This window comes from Papaver somniferum, chromosome 5, assembly GCF_003573695.1.
Source record: "Papaver somniferum cultivar HN1 chromosome 5, ASM357369v1, whole genome shotgun sequence".
In the NCBI taxonomy this organism is placed as follows: domain Eukaryota; kingdom Viridiplantae; phylum Streptophyta; class Magnoliopsida; order Ranunculales; family Papaveraceae; genus Papaver; species Papaver somniferum.
The window spans coordinates 130,926,401-130,945,732 of NC_039362.1; the positions used below are offsets into that span (position 1 = coordinate 130,926,401).

Here is a 19,332-nt window from a genome sequence, read left to right on the forward strand (position 1 = left end):
TGATAATTCCAGCAGAATTTCTGCACCTTCATATACCATTGTAGATCCACTAAAAGACCCAAAATTTTCATATGAACATATGGTTCGTCACCACAATCCATCAAGATATATCAGTTTGTAATAAAGATACGAATTATATGAATTTCTCGAGTTGAATCATGTAACAGATGAACCATACAATTATTTGGTTGATTCAAAAATAAATACTAACAACGGTCACGAATCCAAGCTTCTAAATTTGAAAATATGAATTTGTTCATAAGAATACCTTCAGATGTTTACATATACGTTGAATCAGAAGTACCAATGGTGGAAGAGCATTAAAATCAATATCCTGCAGAGTACATGACAGAATTATAATCCAACTGAAGTTGATGCAGAAGCTTCGTAGTTTATTGACGAAACCAAAATGTGACACTTCAATTCAGAACAAATGAAATCAAAAACAAAATCTCGATAGTGAACTTACTTCGAAACAATGTTCGTCTAAAATTTAAGTTAAGGCCTGAAAAGAGGTAAAAGTTAAGGTTAATAGTAAAATTCAATGTGTTAATGAGAGATAACACAGAACCCGGGGTTACTATTCGCACCTTATATGGAAACATTTTTCATAATGTCTGGGTATCGCCATCATCGACTGAGCACATCTGTATAAGTATAAAAGAGAAACAAGCTTGTTATAACCACCGGTAATAGATGGGCACTCCCAATCCCACCACCACCAGCTATGAATTATTATTACTAAGCTTTGAAGACAAAAACATCTAACTGAAAATAATGATGTTCACGCTCGTATAAAACACGATGCAGAGAATAAACACAAACCTTGATCCTTGAGTTTCAGATGGCATCGAGCAAGCTCAGTGTAGTTAATCAACTACAAAAATCGATTCAGAAATAAAATCAGATAGGAATGGCTGATCAAGTGTAATTGGATGTTGCTTCGATTCTCATTGGCATGATTTATGCAAGTTTTCATACTGATTACCCTGGACATAATAAATCTGAAAAGTAAAACTAGAAGATAAATATCTGCCAACTAGAGCTGAAGACCCATCATGAACATCTCCTGGAAGATGGTTAATCAGCTAAAGCATGTTTAGATCCTTCATCCACCACGACCCACCCAAGATTCACTCCAATACAATCTAAAACAAGTACATAACTGTGCTACCCCCACGTGGTATATAGACTACAAAATCATTACCATATATAAGTTTTGATAATATGAGTTTGATTGGGAGTATGATATTCAAAATGATACCTCTGCACAAGATCTTGTACTTCCGTAATAAGCTTTCCACTTTATGGTCATGATATTCAAAATGCTGCTCCAGTGCTGGTCATTATGATGTCCTCATCCTGCTTGTCACCAGGCCTTGGATGACCTCTAAGGTGAACATTCTGTCGAGGAACGATTGAGTGTGTCAAGTATATAAAAGTGAATGAAAAAAACGTAAATAAAAAAGCTAAATAATTCAAAATAATATCTTTGCTGCGTGCATACAGAAAGGTCCCAAGTGCAGCACTTGTGGGTCTCTCTGCTAGTAACTAACTGGGATTACTCATTGGCATTATTTATGCAAGTTTGACCTGATTTAAACATTATTGAATCTATCTGAAGCAAATGCAAACCTTTCAAAAACAAATCAGATAGGAACACCGGCCGTTTAGCATGGAATTGAACAACAACTCTTCAATATTCCACAAGTAACTGAACTGCAATCACCCTGCTTGAAACATCATCTAGATATATAGAAAAACAGTGAAAAGTGGAGAACTCTCACCAGTAAGAATGATAGAAAATCAAAGTCAAGAACTGGTACCAAACTGGTGCAAGGAAACCCCTTATCTGAAAAGAGATTACTACTAACCATGGTCACGAATCCAAGTTGCTGAATTTCAAAATATGGAAGTTAGTTCATAAGAATACCATCAGTTGTTTTCGATACAAAAAAATACCATCAGTTGTTTACATATACGTCGTAATGAGAAGTAGCAATGGTGGAAGAGCATTAAAATCAAACCTGGTCTTCTTAGGTAGTAGTTATGTTAGTAGGGACTTGGTGACCTTGTGCGACGGGAAGGCTGGCGAACAAAAAAAGAAAAAACAGGACTCCCCACCGTCATGCATTGTAAGGAGCTGGTTTAAGGCCAAGAAAACATATATAAGAAACAACTTCAGACATGATGAAAAATGTTTTTATAAATCATTAGTTACCTGATGAGGTAGGGCCGATGCCACTGCTCTCTCACGCTTGACTGCAACTTCTTTCCCTTTCTACAGCATAGCTCGAATTTCTTCCACAGCATGGCAATTGGTATGTGTTCTGATACATAAACCATGGGAATTCTATAGACAACCACTGACATTAGAATATAAAGTTCGACATGACACGAAGTAACATGACCTTACCATCATACTGAAAGTTCTTACCTCTATCACCATTATTCTAGTACAAAGATTTGTTCAACGGTAAATCTCTATGGTGAAGAGGTTCCACGTCTCAATTCACATGACTGATTAACGCAATTGCTTCTTGTCTCTCTCTGTAAGATGCTCAAGTTACCGTATCCAGTCCAACAATAATTAGAGATCCACCTATTACGCTGCACATGGATATCAGACAAGTTGGATTTAGCCTCAGGTTTGAATGGCCTAAGCCTATACGTGAATATAATTGCGATTTTATTTCAAATAATTATAAGGAGTTGAGTATTGGTGGGACCTTCCAAGGTAAATAGCGTCTCCTAGGAAAATCGTTGATAGAAAAACAGATGCAAAGAGAGCCACCAGTGTTGGACCATGTCGTTGCTATTAACATCAGATGCAACAATTCCCTAGCAGAAAACAAAGAAGAACGGAAAACAATAAAGACCTGCAGTTTCATTTACTGTAGCTTCAAACTAAATACGCGAAATCACATGGTTCTTGTAAGCTTACTGACAGAACCTCGCTGTAGTCATCAAATTGGGGTACTCCCAGTTACATCCATACTATTCAATAAACAGATTTACAATATGGGCTTGTTTATCGAATCATAGTTGGCAGTTGGATTCAGTGAGTCAATTGAATCATAAGCACTTTTAAAGCAGTTAATAATCATAACCGGGCATTCTTTAAACTGACAAACTGAACTTAGCCAACATATCAACATTTAATAGAACTAATGAGAAGTACTTACAGCACATAAATCTGCAGCCAACTTAGATCGCGTCAAAGTCCAGACAATATTTCCATCTGTGGCAGATATTCTAGCAATAACCATGAACATTTCATCAAAGAAGTATGAGCTTGCAGCCACTGATAGGCTGGCCGGATACTTTAGTAGCAGCGGAGCCTGAAAGTTGTACTATTGTTTATTCAAATTTCACATTTCAGGCAATACCATCGTTTACCAGTACTATGAAAAAACTAAATACCTGCAAGGATAGATATGCAGCCATGCAAAAGCAATTTCCAATCAAACTAGATATAAACCATCCAGCAGGTTCTGGTTGTGCCCCGGCAATGAAATCATTTTCGTGCAACAATACAGTAACATCGTTTCCGAATATAGCTGACCCTTGAACAAAACCATCAGTATAGCTCCATAATTCAACAGAATCGAAGTTGAAATTAAAAAATTAATATTACACATAACCAATAAATTGATACGATGTCATTACAGGCATTTTATTAGCACCTAAAATGTCTTTACAGTTTACAAGTATTTATATCAACACCTGACAAAGGCGTAACCATGTGATAAGAAACCAAAGTTTTATAGAAACAACTAAAGACCCACAAATGTCAAGTAACACCCATTCGCATATACAAGACCTTTTCTTGTCTAAAACACTTTCTCATGCTGACGACAACTAGTCACAATTGATTATATGGCTAAAATAACACATGCACTCAACATATATGCATATTTTGTTTGGCCAAGTGATAACTTCAACATAACTATACAAACCCTCCAGAGACAACAACATCATCAAACCCTTAAGACAATAAGCTTAAGAGCTACAACCCCATGAGAATAAGAACAAGAACATTAAAAAATTAAGCCTAATATCTGTGGAAGGACAAGTGTTATTTTGGTGATAAGTTCATCCAGTCAGTTTATACGATGCCAACAAAGAATTATGGATCATGATGACATGATGGAAATAGGCAATTTTCTAGTGAGATTCTGGGACTGATTACTATGTAACCAAAGAAGTCCCACAAATTGCAGAAGTTAATCTTAAATCAAATACCGTTCTCAAAGTCTAGGAAGCAAATTATCAAATAAATTAACGAATACACGGATTATCAGTGGAAGATCGAAAGATGATAACGAACCTCCTTCATTTCTTTAACTGCTTCAAATCTGAGAAACAAAAAAAAATGAAAAAAAAACAATGAAATTCATCGAATAGAAATTGAATCCACGAAGAAAAGACTCCAACTTTGCAGAGTTAGGTCAAACAATAGATCAAAAAATAACCAACAAAGTCAAAATTAAACAACAGTACTAGTAGATAATGGTTTATACCTGATGATAATCAACAAAGCAAATAACTATCAGATGGATTGATTTTGGATTTCAGGAACAAAATTAATTTTCTAGGTTTAGGAATTTTTTAAGATTTTAGAAAATAGATCGAAATTTCTGGGTTTTGATTACTGAAATAAAGGTTTTGATTTCGTTAGGAAAGCTAAACAAATCTCTGGGTTTGATTCTGAGAGAAGGTTTTGATTTTGAGAGAAAAACTGAAAAGAGGTCTCGGTTTTTCTCGGAAGAACTCTCTGAAATGAGAGAGAAAAAATAAAAAACGAAAATGAAAATATTTGAGAATATACGAGAGATCCCTAAAATCTGAGATTAAAAAAACAAGACTACTAAATGCCCACGGAAATGTCTGATATTGCATTAATTCCATTGATGTCCAACGTTCTTACACGCTTGCAAACGTTGCTCCATCAATTCCATTTAATCAATATTACTTATTTCTCCCAACGTATTTTCAGGTATGCAACGGATATTGACGTTGCACAACCCCGAAACTGATAGTTGCAAAATGTTGGATATGGGGTAGTGTTGGTTACTCCAATCATTGTATAGTTCCAGTTGAAGGTCGTAATGGTGGATTAATTCTCTTATGGCATCATGATATTGCTGCTGAAGTTGTTTCATACTCCAAAAACCTAATCCATCTTCAAATACAACCCACAAGTCCCTATCCTCTATGGAATCTCTTTTGCATCTATGGTCCACCAAACAAAAGTAATCGTGCACAATTCTGGCAAAGTTTGTTGGTGTATGCTCAACATGTTTAAGGACCTAAATGCTTCATAGGAGATTTCAATGCGTTATCTTCTTTGAGAGAGAAACATGGAGGCGACCAATCGATGAATAATACCATCTCTCAGTTTAACGGATTCATACACTCAAATCATCTCATGGATTTAGGATACTCTGGTCCAACTTATACTTGGAGTAATGGTAGACAACTTCAAAGTCTAATCAGGCAAAGGTTAGATAGAGTGGTAGCAACTCCTGATTGGTGTCTTATCTTCCAAAATTCTGGAGTTCTTCATATGCCAAGAATTTCAAGCGATCATCCCCCGATCCTTCTTAATACTTGTATAAGTATTGTAAGAAAGCCTCCTTCATACAGATTTGAGGCTTATTGGTGTTCGCAACCCTATTTTCTTAAGGTTGTTTTAGAGTCTTGGAATATCAATCTTTCTGAAGACCTGCAAAATAATCTTTTCTCTTTAGGGACTTTTCTGAAGAGCTGGAGTAAAACTAAAATCGGATGCATTAAGAATAAAATCAACAACTTGAAGAAAACTTTACTTCATCTTCAGGGTTTGATTCCAACACCAACTATTCTACAAAAATAGAAGCGTATTTCTGATCAATTGAATGAATATATCATAATGGATGCAACTTATTGGGAGCAGAGAATGAAACAAGTGTGGTTGAAGACAGGAGACAAGAACACGAAACAATTCCATCTATCAGCGCAACAACGAAGAAAGAAGAACAATATTACTCATCTTCAAAATTCTTCTAATATCTGGCTCACCAATCCATATGACATTGTTGATGAATTAGTTTCAATTTTCAGGCATCTTTTTCAAGAAGATGTGAACATCAGATCTCCATCAAATCTTCAAGAATCTTCATTCAGCTTGAATACGATAGAAAGTAACTCATTCTCGGATATACCATCTAGTGAAGATATATGGAATGTTGTTAGGAAGATGAACTCTTTTGGTTCACCCGGTCCAGACGGATACCCAGTCATGTTTTATAAGAAGTGCTGGACTATTGTTGGTGCAGATGTTACCAAGTTCATCCAGCAAATCTTCTCTACCGACATCATTCCGAGTAAGTTAAATCAAACTCACATTAGCTTAATCCCTAAAGTTAAAAACCCTTCAACAGCAGTGGATTTCCGTCCTATCGCCCTGTGCAATGTGTTGTATAAGTTTGTAGCTAAAGTTTTGGCTAACAGACTTAGTCCATTCTTAAATTTATTTATATCTTGGTCTCAAAATGCGTTTGTAAAGAACAGGCAGATAACGGATAATGTTGTTATAGCTAAAGACATATTTCATTCTATGAACAAATCTAAATCTAAACAAGGTTTTTTTGCTCTTAAATTGGATATGTCTAAGGCGTATGATAGGCTTTCTTGGTCTTTCTTAAGCTTTATGTTACATCAAATGGGTATTCATGGGCATTCTCATAGTTTGTTAGTGAATTGTGTAACTTCATCAACGTTCTCCATTCTTCTAAATGGTGCTCCTTATGGGAATTTTAAGAGTGGTAGGGGCTTACGTTAAGGTTGCCCTCTTTCACCTTCTTTGTTTATTATTTGTTCTCAAGGATTATCGCTTTTGATGGCAAAATTTGAAGCTCAAAATCTTTACAGTGGCTTTCAAATAAACAATCAAGCACCAACAATCAGTCATTTAATGTTTGCAGATGACTTGTTCTTTTTTGGGAAGAATTTAGAGGAAAATGTATATCAATTAAAATGTCTGTTGGATACTTATTCGTCCTTTTCAGGCCAGGTTATAAATTTTATGAAGTCATCTATTCATTTCAACAAGGGTTGCAATTCTTTTCATAGAGGAAGAACTATCCAAACTTTAGGTGTAAAGGAAATGCATAAAGATGAGAAGTATTTGGGTACATATCCTTTGAAATCTGATCGTAATATTGAAACTTTTGAACCGTTGAATTCAAAGTTTGATTCCAAACTCGCTGGATGGAGATGTTTTTTTGTCAACCAAGTGGGGATAACTTTATTATCTAAAAGTGTTCTATCAACAATTACGGTCTATTCAATGAGCACTTGCATTCTTCCCAAATGAGTTACTAATCAAAAATGACGAAAACTCAAAGAGCTTTCTGGTGGGGTCATGAAGTTCATGCAAAAAAACAACATTTTTTCAGATGGGAAAAAGCTATGAAAGGAAAGGAAGACGCATGTCTAGGAATAAGAAATATGGAGCTAGTCAATCTCTCCCTCGTCACTAAACTGGTTTGGAGATTCTTGACTAACCAACAAGCTGTTTGGGTTCAAATGTTTCATGCAAAGTATCTACGTCATATTTCTTTTTGGGACTATCAGATAAAGCCAGGGGATTCCAATACTTGGAAGGATATGATGACGGTTCGGAATATCTTCGTCAACAACTGCTGCTGGTTTATCGGAAGCGGAAATAATATTCATGTTTGGAACGACCCTTGGATCCCAAACTTACCGGGTTTCAGACCATCAAGGCTTCATAATGCAAGTACTCATGTGACGTGGGTTTCTCAGCTTTTTGTCCAGGGTCAAAGAATATGGAACATGGATTTATTGTTGGAGTTATTCCCGCTGGATCAAGCTGAAATTATTTCTCAGATATACATCCCGCAAGATGAGGAAATTCAAGATCAACTAATATGGCTGAAAACTCCATCAGGACAGTTCACCACGAAGTCATGTTATAAACTCCTCTCTGACAATAATCCAACAACTTCATCGTTGGCAGAATTTCCTTGGAAAAAGTTTTGGAAGCAAGTCCAATCTCTGCCAAAGATTAAGAATTTCGTGTGGAAAAGTACTTCATGAAGGAATAGATGTGTATGCTAATCTCAGCAAACATAATATTCATATTCAGAACGTTTGCCCCTTATGTAACTCAGTTGAAGAGTCGATCCTTCATCTATTATTTCAATGTCAGTTTGCTTCGGAAGTTTATCAGACTAGCCCGATTATGATTGAAGTTCAGGGTGAAAGTGTTATGGACATTATCGGTCATTGGTTGACTTACCCTGATCAAGGGATTATGCTGAACTTGGGTGTTTGCTTAATGTGGAATATTTGGAAGGCGAGGAATGAATTGGTTTTCAATAATAATCACACTGCTGTTGGTTCCTGCATTCATAAAGCTTTGGAAGATTTCAAGTCTTTTGACCTACATCATGCTTTGAACTTCTGCTCAGAGATTCAAGTCAATCAAAATATTATAGCACATTGGGAACCACCACCTCCAACATTTGTGAAGATAAATGTGGACGCAACATATAACAACGCGAAAGGTGCAGTGGCGGCTGTTGCGGTGGATTCTTTTGGCTATCATCTGGGTTGTGGTTCCTTTTGTTTTGATACCTTTTCGGCAGCAGTGGCAGATGCAAAAGCATATGGTTTCGGTGTTCATCTGGCCAAGAGATTACAACTTTCTCGTATTATAGTGGAAGGTGATGCCTCTGAGGTTCCAAAAGCAGTGACAGGAAATACGAATGAGATCCCTTGGAGCATTCGCTCAATGGTTCTATCTATTCGTGATCGCATTAAGGAGTTTAGTGAAATTATATTTGTAGATGTTCCTAGAGATGCTAATTCAATTGCACATGACTTAGTTCAATAAACAATCTCTAACTTTATCAACAGATGGTGGTATCATAATGAACCTCCAAATTGTATTATGCAACGTCTCACTTTCAGTGAGGATTAATATAACTTTTCATCTGTTTCCTTCAAAAAAAAAAAACTTTAGTAATTATATATTTTGATTGAAGATACTAATCACTTTGATTTCAAAGTTTTTTTTTTTGACACTCCATATAAATAAAGAGAAACAAAGATTCTTATTCAGCACTAATTTTTTTTTTTAATATTAAGTACAATGGGAAGAATAGTAAGTACAAGAAAGAAGATAAAAAGGAAAAATATATATATACGATGAAGCGGCGTCATCCTCGGATAACAATAAGAGGAAGAGGATAACTACAAGTAAAAGTACAACTGCGAGAAAAAACAGTACTGCGAAAAAAAGTAGCCTGGCAAAAATTGTTCATGATTTGGATCTGGAAGAGGAAGATTTCGGTTCGGATACGTATAAAGTTATAAACTAGATTCAGGCAGTAAAACTGACAAGAAGAAGCTTAAAGAAACCTTAAGGTTGGGTAATAAACTATATTTGGGCAATAACGCAAAGATACTCTTAAGGTTTCTTCAACCTTCTCTTTGTCGCTTTATTGCCCAAATCTAGTTTATACATATCCGAACTGAAATCTTCCTCTTCCAGATCCAAATCACGAACAATTTTTGTCGGGCAATTTTTTTTCGCAGTAGTGCATTTTCTCGCAGTTGTATTTTGACTTGTAGTTATCCTCTTCCTCTTCTTGTTATCCGAGGATGCTGCTGCTGCTTTATATCATATATATATATATATATATACTTTTCATCTTTATCTTCTTTCTTGTAATTACTCTTCTTTCCATAGTACTTAATGTAAAAAAAAATGATTTAGTACAGAATAAGAATCTCTGTTTCTCTTTATTTATATGGAGTGCCAAATAAAAAAACTTTGAAATCAAAGTGATTAGTATCTTCACTCAAAATATATAATTACGAAAGTTTGAACAATACAATATTTTTCTTTCTGTTTTGATTCCCGAAAATTTCTGCCAACCCGTCCACTAGGAGTTACAGCTTTCTGTAATGGAAAAAAAAAACCTAAAAGTTCTATATGTACCACGTTATGGAACAAGTCAAAAAACGTCCGCCCTCCTAACAAAAAATGGAGTAGTGTTATCGTGGAGAACATTTTCACTTAACAGGAAAAGTCGTTTAACAGTTCGAGTGTTTTTTTTACTACAAAAGTGCAAATTATATTAAAAAGGAAGAGGTCATAAGGGGGTGACAACTTATAAAGAGAAAAAAAAATGAAGTAATCAGCAATTTCCAACCACAGTATCCCAGTTACAAATTAGCGCACTAAAAGAATAGCCATTAAAAATCTTAGTAGGCAATGCCCAATTAAAAAGAGTGCATTTTACATAAATAATAAGTTGATTAACATTTTACATAAAAAATAAGTTGATTAACATTTCTTTTCCTAATCTCAGAAAACCTTGTAATTTTTTCACGCCATATTTTCCACCAAATGGTAAAAGGTATAAGACCCACAGCTTCTCCTTCATAACCCTTCTCCGCCACCCGAACAATTTCAATATCTCCACCACCAAGTGATTTGGAATAAACAGCTGACCAGCTCTTGAAAACTTGGTTAGGATTCTCGTGAGCTGAGTCGGACCATTAGCACTGAAGACTATGACTGCTGTTGGTGTCTCCATAAGAAGACTGACCTTGTTTGTTTGCAGCTGACTTGGCGTCTGGATCTGAGTCAACTCCTGACTCGGGCCGAGTCAACAGTCAGATCGTTTGTTTTGTATTTTGAGTCAGATCTGACTCGACCTTTGACTCGGATTTATTTGAGTCAGGTAACAAAATACCCCTGACTCACGGGACCAAACCACTGACTCACGTTTTTTGAGTCGGGTGAGTAAGATCTGACTCAAAACAAACATATCGAATCAGATCCAGATGAGCTAGGTGATTTCACTCAGATCCAGATGATTCAGATCCAAACGAGTCAGATGAATCAAGAGTAACCAAACAAGGTGTAGTTGTTGGCGTGATGCGTTTGGGAGCTGATGTGATGAAATTGCTAAGGGAACTGTGAACTGGGAGCATTACTGGATTCACTTATGATGGTGTAGATTACACTAGTTCATGTTTAATTCGGAAACCGGAAAAACCGCTGGTAAATGGATGGTTATTGCCTGGCAGCCTGGCCAATAGTGTATAGATAGTTATGCTTATGCACCACCAACTCTACCCCTAGACCCGCTCCCCACATAAACGCAATTTGCACTTCATGTATCATTGGCCTTGATTTTTTAGCACACTTGCAAGTTGCAACTGGTCCCAATCAAAAAGTTGCATGTTATCCGATTTGGTGGTACTGCATTTTTTGGTAGCAGGGGCCATGGATTACAAATTGAGATTATTGTTGTCACCAAGTGCGGAGCTTGCCCAGTGCCAGCCGTTCAAGGGAAATGCGAGCGTCTCTAAGGATGGATATATTTGAACAAAGTAACATTGTCTTCCATGGCTGAACATGAGCTCATCGGTTTCGACTCATCACCACATTCGAGTAAGTTGATTTCAAACCAGCCTAATGATATTTGACAAGAGCAATGCTGCACACACCGAGATAAATTCTTACACTTTATTCCACAGAAACTAGCTCTTTTGAAACAGCCTTGAATCTAGGATGTAAATGTCTGTAAAAAATTTGGAACCATAGGATTTCTCAAGAGATTTCCCTGGGTTTGATTATATAACTTATTGCCTCAGCGATTCAATCTAGAAACTGTACCCATTTTGTAAGTTATTCAATTTGAGTCATACGTCATAAGTAAAGTGTCTAACAGTTGAGCTGGTTTCCGACCGGGAGAAAATCTGTAAGACGAGAAAGATATATGGGTTGTTTGAGAACTATCCAGAGCAAGTCGGCATCATCGGTTCCAGTCTATGAAATCCAAGCAGCAAAACCGGTGGTACTTCTTTCTTCAGATCCTCCAAATCAAAGCAGACCCACTTTAGCTTCTGTTTTTGGAGGTAATCTGTTCGTATCTTCCATTTGTTGTCGCGTGATGAGATGTTTAACAAATCGAAATCTTCTTAGATCTCCTTTTGTATCTGCAAATTGGCCTTGGTCAAGTATATTTTGGGGAGCCTGTGATTGCATTATCATTTGTGTTCTTAATTCAACTTTAGTTCTTGTTTGTGGTGATGATATGATTTCAGTTCATCCTAATTTAGTTTTGGTGCCTTACGTTAATATGTTAGCTTTTAGTTTTATTTTAGCTTTAGATTTAATTGTGTTAGAGTTAGCAGTGAAGGAAAAGACAGCAACAACTCATTCAAGATCTGCATTAAGAAGTTCATCTACAATTGTTACCGCATCTCCAATGCCGAGTCAGCCCGATTCATTCCGATACAGACACTTAAAAGACCAATTCAGATTACCACCGTTACTTCAGACACCTTGGTTACTTCAGACACTTTGATTACAATTTGATTACTGTTACTTCTAGTTGGGTCATTGTTACCTTGATTGCTCCATTTTACCCGTTCTCCCCATTTCCTCGCCTGGAATGGAGCCACCAAAAATCTCTCTTATACAAAATCTCAGAAATCTCTGGTAATTGGAGTGAAGACGACATCTATACAAGATATTAACTGGTAAACATGCAAATCACTTAATACAGGAAAGGCAACGGTAATTACCATCGTCGAATATCGCCGGACCAGCAATTCAGAAAAGGAGGAGGAGGAGGAGGAGGAGGAGGAGAATCAATGTCAAGCGTTCCCGAAGAGATTTACCAAGAAATACTTCTAAAGGTACCAGTGAAATCATTGTCAGTGCGTAAATGTGTATGCAGATCTTGGTTTGCCTTAATATCTAACTCAGATTTTGTCAAAATGCACCTTAGTCTTACTATCCAGAATGAGAACCCTAATCTCATACTGAGAGATTGTGATGATGTTAAGGAACGTCTCTTAATTCTCTCTAAGTTGTGATTTATTATCGTCCCCATGATGTTGTCGAAATTGATTTCTCTTTCGTTATCCAGTACAAAAGTTGACTAATAAGTTTGGTAATGATACTGCTCAACATGAAATCTATTACCCAGACCAACCTTATTATCGTCTTAAATTCCTGGGTTCTTCTAATGGTTTGGTCTGCATTTGGAATGGTCACAAGTCTTGCATTTATATTTGGAACCCAACCACGAGAGAATACAAGACTGTACCCGAGTCTCCATACAGAGAAGAGATTTATCGTCGTAGTATTAACGTTTTTGCATTTGGTTATGACTGTAACTCTGGTGATTACAAGTTGTGACTGCACTGGATTTCGAAAAGAAAATGAGTAATGATGTGGAAGTTTATACTCTAGGTACAGATTCATGGAGAAGCATTCAGTCCGTCCCATATGTGTTTACTTTATTAGAGACATTTGTGCACTTGTTGGTGGAACTTTTCGTTGGTTAGGCGAAACACGTGAAAGATACTCTTCCAAGATTATAATCTCGTTCGATATGAGCAGTGAGAAGTTGAAAGCATTGCCACTGCCAAAGGAACCTTTGGAGAATAAACAATTGATTATGAGTGTGAATGAGTTGGAAGGGTACCTTTGTGTACTTGTTGATGGTGGTGTTAGTTTTAGACTTTTAGTGGTGATGCAGTATGGGTAATGCAAGATTATGGAGTTGGAGAATCTTGGACTAAGCATTATATCATTGCTCATGGCTATGTCAACCCCAAGAGATATCTGGGGTCGCATCAATCAAGGCTTATATGGTCGTTTAAGAATGGTGAGATCCTATTCAAGTTTGCTGGTATGCTTGTTTTATATGACCCAAAGCATGCAAGTATTAGAGAACAAAATATTCCAGGTTTAACAAGCTCCATTACAGAAGAGATTTATTTTGAAAGTTTAGTTTCACTGAACTCTGGTACTTATGCGGGGAAATAGTCTACTGAAATGTTTTCCAGAAGAAGCTTAAAAAGAAAACCATGAGAATGTGTTAGTAGTATTTTTTACCTGAGATTCCACTATATTGTTCCACTTCCACCTTTCTGGTATATAGCATGTAATGGGAGTGTGTTTAGAGCAATATGTCTTCCTACATTGATTTGCAGTTAACTTATTTGCCATTGATTTTTTACTTGGTTTCTCTTGAAGTTCTCTAGCAATATTAAGCCATGTTTATAAACGTAATAGTACTATATCCATGCTTTCAATCGCTGTTTAGTGTTCTCTATAGTTGCTAAAGCGCAAGAAGAGTCCACAGTTCAATTATTGCTTCACTTTCATGATAAATGTGCTAGATGGTTTTGTGGAGCACGTGAAAGATATCCTCTTTTCTATCTTATCGTCTATTTTTGAACTTTAGGTGCAGCACCTAACTGCATAATCATTTCAATTACTTCTGACAAATCTTATGGTGAGAAAGATGTCTTTAAACCAACTGTATGTTAAGGTGCCAAATATGTTTTTCTATTGTTGAAAATTTGATTACTTGAAACTTGTAACAGACACAAAAAAGTACACAGAGCTGTAAATATTCTTATACTTGGGAAATTTGGTTGTTTACTTGTATACAGTGTTTTTTGTTATTTATACTGATTAGGCTTTACTTGTTTACTTGATAGAATTTCGATCTGAAAACACTTCCCTAAAAACCCTACGTCCTCATTTATACTACAGGATTTCTATCTTTTCTTACAGATTTCTATCTTTTCTTACAGATTTCTATCTTTTCTTATTTTTGTGGTGGTTGTCGTTATTGGTAGAAGAGAAAATATAGAGGGAAAGTTATTTATGGTTCAAGTACTATTAAATTTTGCAGCTCCTGGAGCACTGTTATGGAGTAATTGGTTCCAACTGGTCTGACTATGTAGTTTATGATTTCGATGATTGGTTTACCAAGTGAACAATAAATGCTATTATGTTGGGAAATTATTTGTTGTTTGGCTTTGAGTTTTGCATCCTTGAACAGGGGTTACTGCCCATCCCTGATATCTATTGTTTTTTGTGTGTTTTTTTCTTCTTCTTTTGGTTACTGGTTAGGGAGAGGTTTTGTCTTCGAGCGGCCAAGCTCTACTCTTAAGTTCACAAAGTCCATGTGTGTGGGAAGTACATTCCAGAGCATCAAATATATGTGGTAATACAGACATACTGCTATCATGATACACTGCAGCTGCAGGAGATGGATCTTACATGAACAACTTCAGTAAGACCTCCCTTTAAAGCTATCTTAAATTTAACCAGTTTTTTTCTTTCTTTTTCTGGCGTGTTAAATTTAAGTGGTGGTACCCTATTGTAAACTACAATGGTGGTGTGTTTCATTTTTTAATATTTTCTGGTATAAAATTTGTACACGCACTTCTCACCTGTCACTTGTACACCTAACAGATACTGAGAAGGCCCTTTCTTATTATGCAGTTCTTCTGTTGGATATTAGCTTTATTTTCTTATCATACAACGTTGTTAATTTCCATTTGTTTCAATGTGTTGAATGTACCACAATTGTTTCTATTCGTATGTTGAATAGTCAGTCTGAATTAATGAAGGATATCTTGAGTAAGATGCTGCTCATAAAAAGTCTGGACTTCAAATGTGCTAGTATGACAAGCTGGCATACTTGCACTTAAATAGAGGGATTTTAAATGATAGATTTCACTTTTGCACCTTACTTATAACAGATATCAAAATCATACTATTGGACTTGCAGTTCTTGTTAAAGTAGTTTTAGTATGCATATCTAATGTACAGAGAGAAATTCTTCTATTTACTCATCTGATTGGACCAGTATTTTTTTTTTCCTTGCGCATATGCAGTATCTCTGCAGAGCATACTGTGTGCATGTTTATACATGCTTTAGTCCGACGTCAGCTTTTACTGCCAGCAGGTCTGGAGCAGCTGGACATGATAGCTGTATACCAAGAGGGGAGCCTATGAGCGCCTTTGCAGGTGAACATTTCATGAATAATTAGAGAAACATTATAAAGTATGTGTTACTTTTCAAGCCCTTCTTTTTTGCACGGTGTCTTTACCGTAATCTTCAACTATGTACAGTTGATTCGCCATCCATGGAACTGTGTTGTCTTTTCCTACTGAGACCATCACACCGATTAGCTTTTTAAATTGTGTATATAGGAAGTTGCATACATCCATTGGAGGTTCAAAACAGTAAGCAGTATTCAAATCTGTGAAGATTTGTAAATTAATCAGTATTAGGTTTATCTTAACTTGTCCATCTTTTTCGGGATTTGATTAAATTGGCATAGTGTATAACCTCATATTTTCTATGAAAACCATTATTTCTGATGCTCCCTTTTCTTTTGTTTTTCCACTTATGAATCTTCTTGGTGTAGGTGGTTTCGGGCTGAACATAGAAGATTGGGTGACAGCTTAGTGAACTTCTGAATCTGATGCAATATTTGTAGGGGGTATGCCGGAGAAGCTCCCAATTATGCAGTGCTCGACTTACACTGGTATTGTTAAAACTTAAAAAGTATCCTCATCGAAGCACCATAAGATGGTCTGTGTTACAAAAACAATGATTTTTGAGGTTCTTTTATGCCCAAAGCCAAGAACTTAAACTCCATAAGCATACGGACAATGTAAGAAAAAGTGGTCCGCTAGCAGCATCACAGAGCAAACATTTTTCACTCTGCATATTAACTCCACACGACGGCTCAACATGTCGCTAGTTGGTGAATAGTTGTGAAATGTGAACCAAAGAATAAAGTTTACCGTAGGAGGAATTCTTGATTTCTAAATATGCTTGTCAAACTAACAGTCTGAGTTATGCACAGTATACACTTTCTGACATCTTTTGCGTTAAAACCACCCATAACCGCAAGTTAATTTTGCGTAATGAAAATTGGAATTGGTTCCAAATCTCTGTAAAGAATGTCACACCCAATTTCACAGTCAACTTAAGAAGCCAAGCCCTTAGCAAAAATGCGATTTCGCGTGAGAAAATTGGTGGTTTACCGATGTTGTGGGCTTTTGCATGAAAGAAACAATTTGGATGCTGAAGCCTGAATTGATGTCTTGGTGATTCCATTCAGAGCGTACTGTACAAAAAAGAAGAAAAAAAAAATACAATATACATGCTTCTATGTGGTAACCGATAAACGATATGTTTTCTGGTGCACGCTCGTTGATGAACACCGTAATCACTCACACTTAAATATACGGCATGTTGGTATCAGCGAGCAAGTGGCTGCCTGACCGTGTGCTTCAAAATCATTCTGGCAAGTAATGATGGAGCCGATGTCAGCTTACTATCATTCTAAATGATGTGAAGTGGGTATCTTTTTTCTTAGTGACAGGGGTACACTGTGTAGTTGCTAAAGCCATAAACTTGAGCTGCTGAACAATGATTTTGACGATTCGAGTTATAGTCAACTATTTGGAGGTCGTAATAGGTTTCTCTCAACATTTTTCTTCCATTTGAAGTTTCCACCGTGAAAAAATGACACGGAAAGAAATTTTGTAGGCCCAGTTCTAGACTTAGCAAGAAAAAATAAAATAAAATAAATACACAGTGACACTAATGTGTAAGAGCACGTGGAGCTTCGGCCAGCAAATCTTACTTGACTGCTCAAAGTACGAAGACATCCAGGAAGCACGGAGTATATAAACTGACTGCGGCCCAGCTCAAAATAATTAAAAAATAAACTAAACGACCTTTGTGCGGTTACAAATGGAAGGTTTCACACCCCAGCGGAAAAAACTTCCGCAGTTTTGCACGAGCACTACAAGGCTGCCCCAAGTCTACAAATGGTACTTGGTAAAAACGAATTGCAGTTTTTGCTTGATACTGGTAATTTGATAATCCCTGTACCAATCATGCAGTTAAAATACTAGTTGCAAGTATTTAGCAACACAAAACTACGCGATTGAGTATCGACTTGTTTGAAGATCAGCAAGTAACTTGAAAAGTGAGGGCAAGTCTTCAAAAGAGAACAATGTACTGTCATATTCACCGAGTTCGGACCTGACACAATGTGTACACATATTTCATCATCAAACACGTGTATATATGAACATACGTGAAAAGCATGCGGACAAAGTCATCAAAGTATGATGACATGTGCCCACAGCCAAGATGTCCATCCCGCCGACGTTGGATCTTTACCCGAACAAATCTAAGGGCAGAAGTTAAAGGATGTTCCGGTAACACGCTGTACTGCGGAGCACCAAATAACTCCCAAAGAGTTACTTTATCGCATCCCCAAAAGAAGCCAAGATCAACGATGGAGAGAAGATGTACTGACATGGACGCGACAGAGGCAGAAAACACTTGCCTGACACGAGCAGGCGCCTCAACTACCCGCATTAAACACTCTGAGCAGCATTAGCGTAAGATTGATCTGCTTCATTATCTTTAACAGTATTTATCTTTTATTAACTTTGCCATGTTCAAAAACGCACCCGTTGTCTTCGGTACTACCGACAGTATCGTCGTTTACTGGTTAAAAGATTTATTACTTAGATCCACGGATCTACATTTTTCTAGATCTCGTACGGACTTATCTTTCCGTTGGGTTTTCGTAAGTTTTCAAAGGATTTACGTGCAGTTTTAAAAGGGGTTTTCTCGCGTTTCCTCATACTTTCAATGAATCCGCACTTTTAATAAGAATTTAATCCATATACATTAACTCATGTTTGAATCAAATGGGCTTCCCTAAGAGTTCTCCGTGGCCCTCGGGCAGTTTCTCCCTGTCGTGGAATTAGGAATTTTCGAAAACTAACCCGATCCGCACGGATATTTCTGTTTCCCGCTGTTTGAAATTCCCTTGTGCAGAAAGATGCAAGAAGTAGGAAAATCCAGAGCCACGTCTAAGGAAGCACCGAGGACAACCCCGGTCATCACCCGGAGCAAGCAGAAGGAGACAAAGCCAAAATGACCAGTCAGAGACAGGACACTGCGGAAATCACTTCGCCTATGAATGCTAATTCCGTTGCAGCCGCGGCCCTCAGAGCAGCGGCAACAAAATATAATACGACAGCGGCAGTACCGAAGACTACGGAAGCCGTGAAAACTCTTGCTACGAATCAATTTCACCAACCAAAAGAAAGGGTGGATGAATCCAGAACGTACCAACCCGCGCACCCGCCAACCTTCGGAATGCCATCAACCAATGAGCTGAATCAAACTGTGCAGGTGGCACTAACACCGCAGGTGGCTCTAACACCGCAGATGGGCACTCCGCCCGATCTGGGAATGCCAACAATCGAAGCTGAACCTCCCCCGCCTTTAGTGCAAACCATAGAAGAAGGCGGCACGGTGGCCGTAATAGCACGAGCTGGGACTCCCAATCAAGGGTCGAACCAATCAGACCGATTGATGGCCGAACTTGAAGAATTGAAGAAAAGCCAAAAGGTTTACGCGGATGCTGTGGCTTTGTTGTCCAGAG

General features: G+C 37.3%; 1 protein-coding gene and 2 long non-coding RNA genes across 7 annotated transcripts; 1 reads left to right on the forward strand and 2 right to left on the reverse strand.

Moving 5' to 3' along the window:
- Positions 1-213: 213 nt before the first annotated feature.
- LOC113277811 lies at positions 214-2,332 on the reverse strand. Of its 2 annotated transcripts, XR_003325148.1 has the most exons (8): positions 2,222-2,332; positions 2,028-2,143; positions 1,636-1,895; positions 1,265-1,404; positions 826-877; positions 591-647; positions 470-505; positions 214-334 (listed from the first exon to the last, which is right to left on the reverse strand). It is a non-coding gene; the product is annotated as an uncharacterized LOC113277811 (long non-coding RNA). The 2 variants fall into 2 exon arrangements; XR_003325147.1 differs by having other exon boundaries at positions 1,636-2,143.
- Positions 2,333-2,546: 214 nt separating this feature from the next.
- LOC113279602 (WAT1-related protein At4g19185-like) lies at positions 2,547-4,961 on the reverse strand. Its single transcript, XM_026528284.1, has 5 exons — positions 4,931-4,961; positions 3,424-3,566; positions 3,186-3,341; positions 2,730-2,841; positions 2,547-2,610 (listed from the first exon to the last, which is right to left on the reverse strand). Exons 1-4 carry the CDS (start codon positions 4,959-4,961, stop codon positions 2,752-2,754), a joined length of 420 nt encoding a protein of 139 aa, XP_026384069.1. The 3' UTR covers positions 2,547-2,610; positions 2,730-2,751.
- A 6,390-nt stretch (positions 4,962-11,351) lies between these two features.
- Positions 11,352-16,733, forward strand: LOC113282717. 4 transcript variants are annotated; one of them, XR_003327130.1, is made up of 4 exons: positions 11,352-13,709; positions 14,969-15,131; positions 15,739-15,871; positions 16,276-16,733. It is a non-coding gene; the product is annotated as an uncharacterized LOC113282717 (long non-coding RNA). The 4 variants fall into 4 exon arrangements; XR_003327131.1 differs by having other exon boundaries at positions 11,352-11,946; positions 12,600-15,131; XR_003327129.1 differs by having other exon boundaries at positions 11,352-11,479; positions 11,760-15,131.
- The last annotated feature ends 2,599 nt before the right edge of the window (positions 16,734-19,332 follow it).

Excerpts from the sequence above, each read along its gene's own strand:
- LOC113279602 (XM_026528284.1), bottom strand. The coding sequence starts at position 4,961 with ATGGAATTGATGGAGCAACGTTTGCAAGCGT. Across the intron at positions 3,567-4,930 it reads GGAGCAACGTTTGCAAGCGT|GGTCAGCTATATTCGGAAAC; the intron begins GTAAGAACGTTG and ends GTTTTGTTCAAG. Across the intron at positions 2,842-3,185 it reads TGGCTGCAGATTTATGTGCT|GGAATTGTTGCATCTGATGT; the intron begins GTAAGTACTTCT and ends GTTTTCTGCTAG.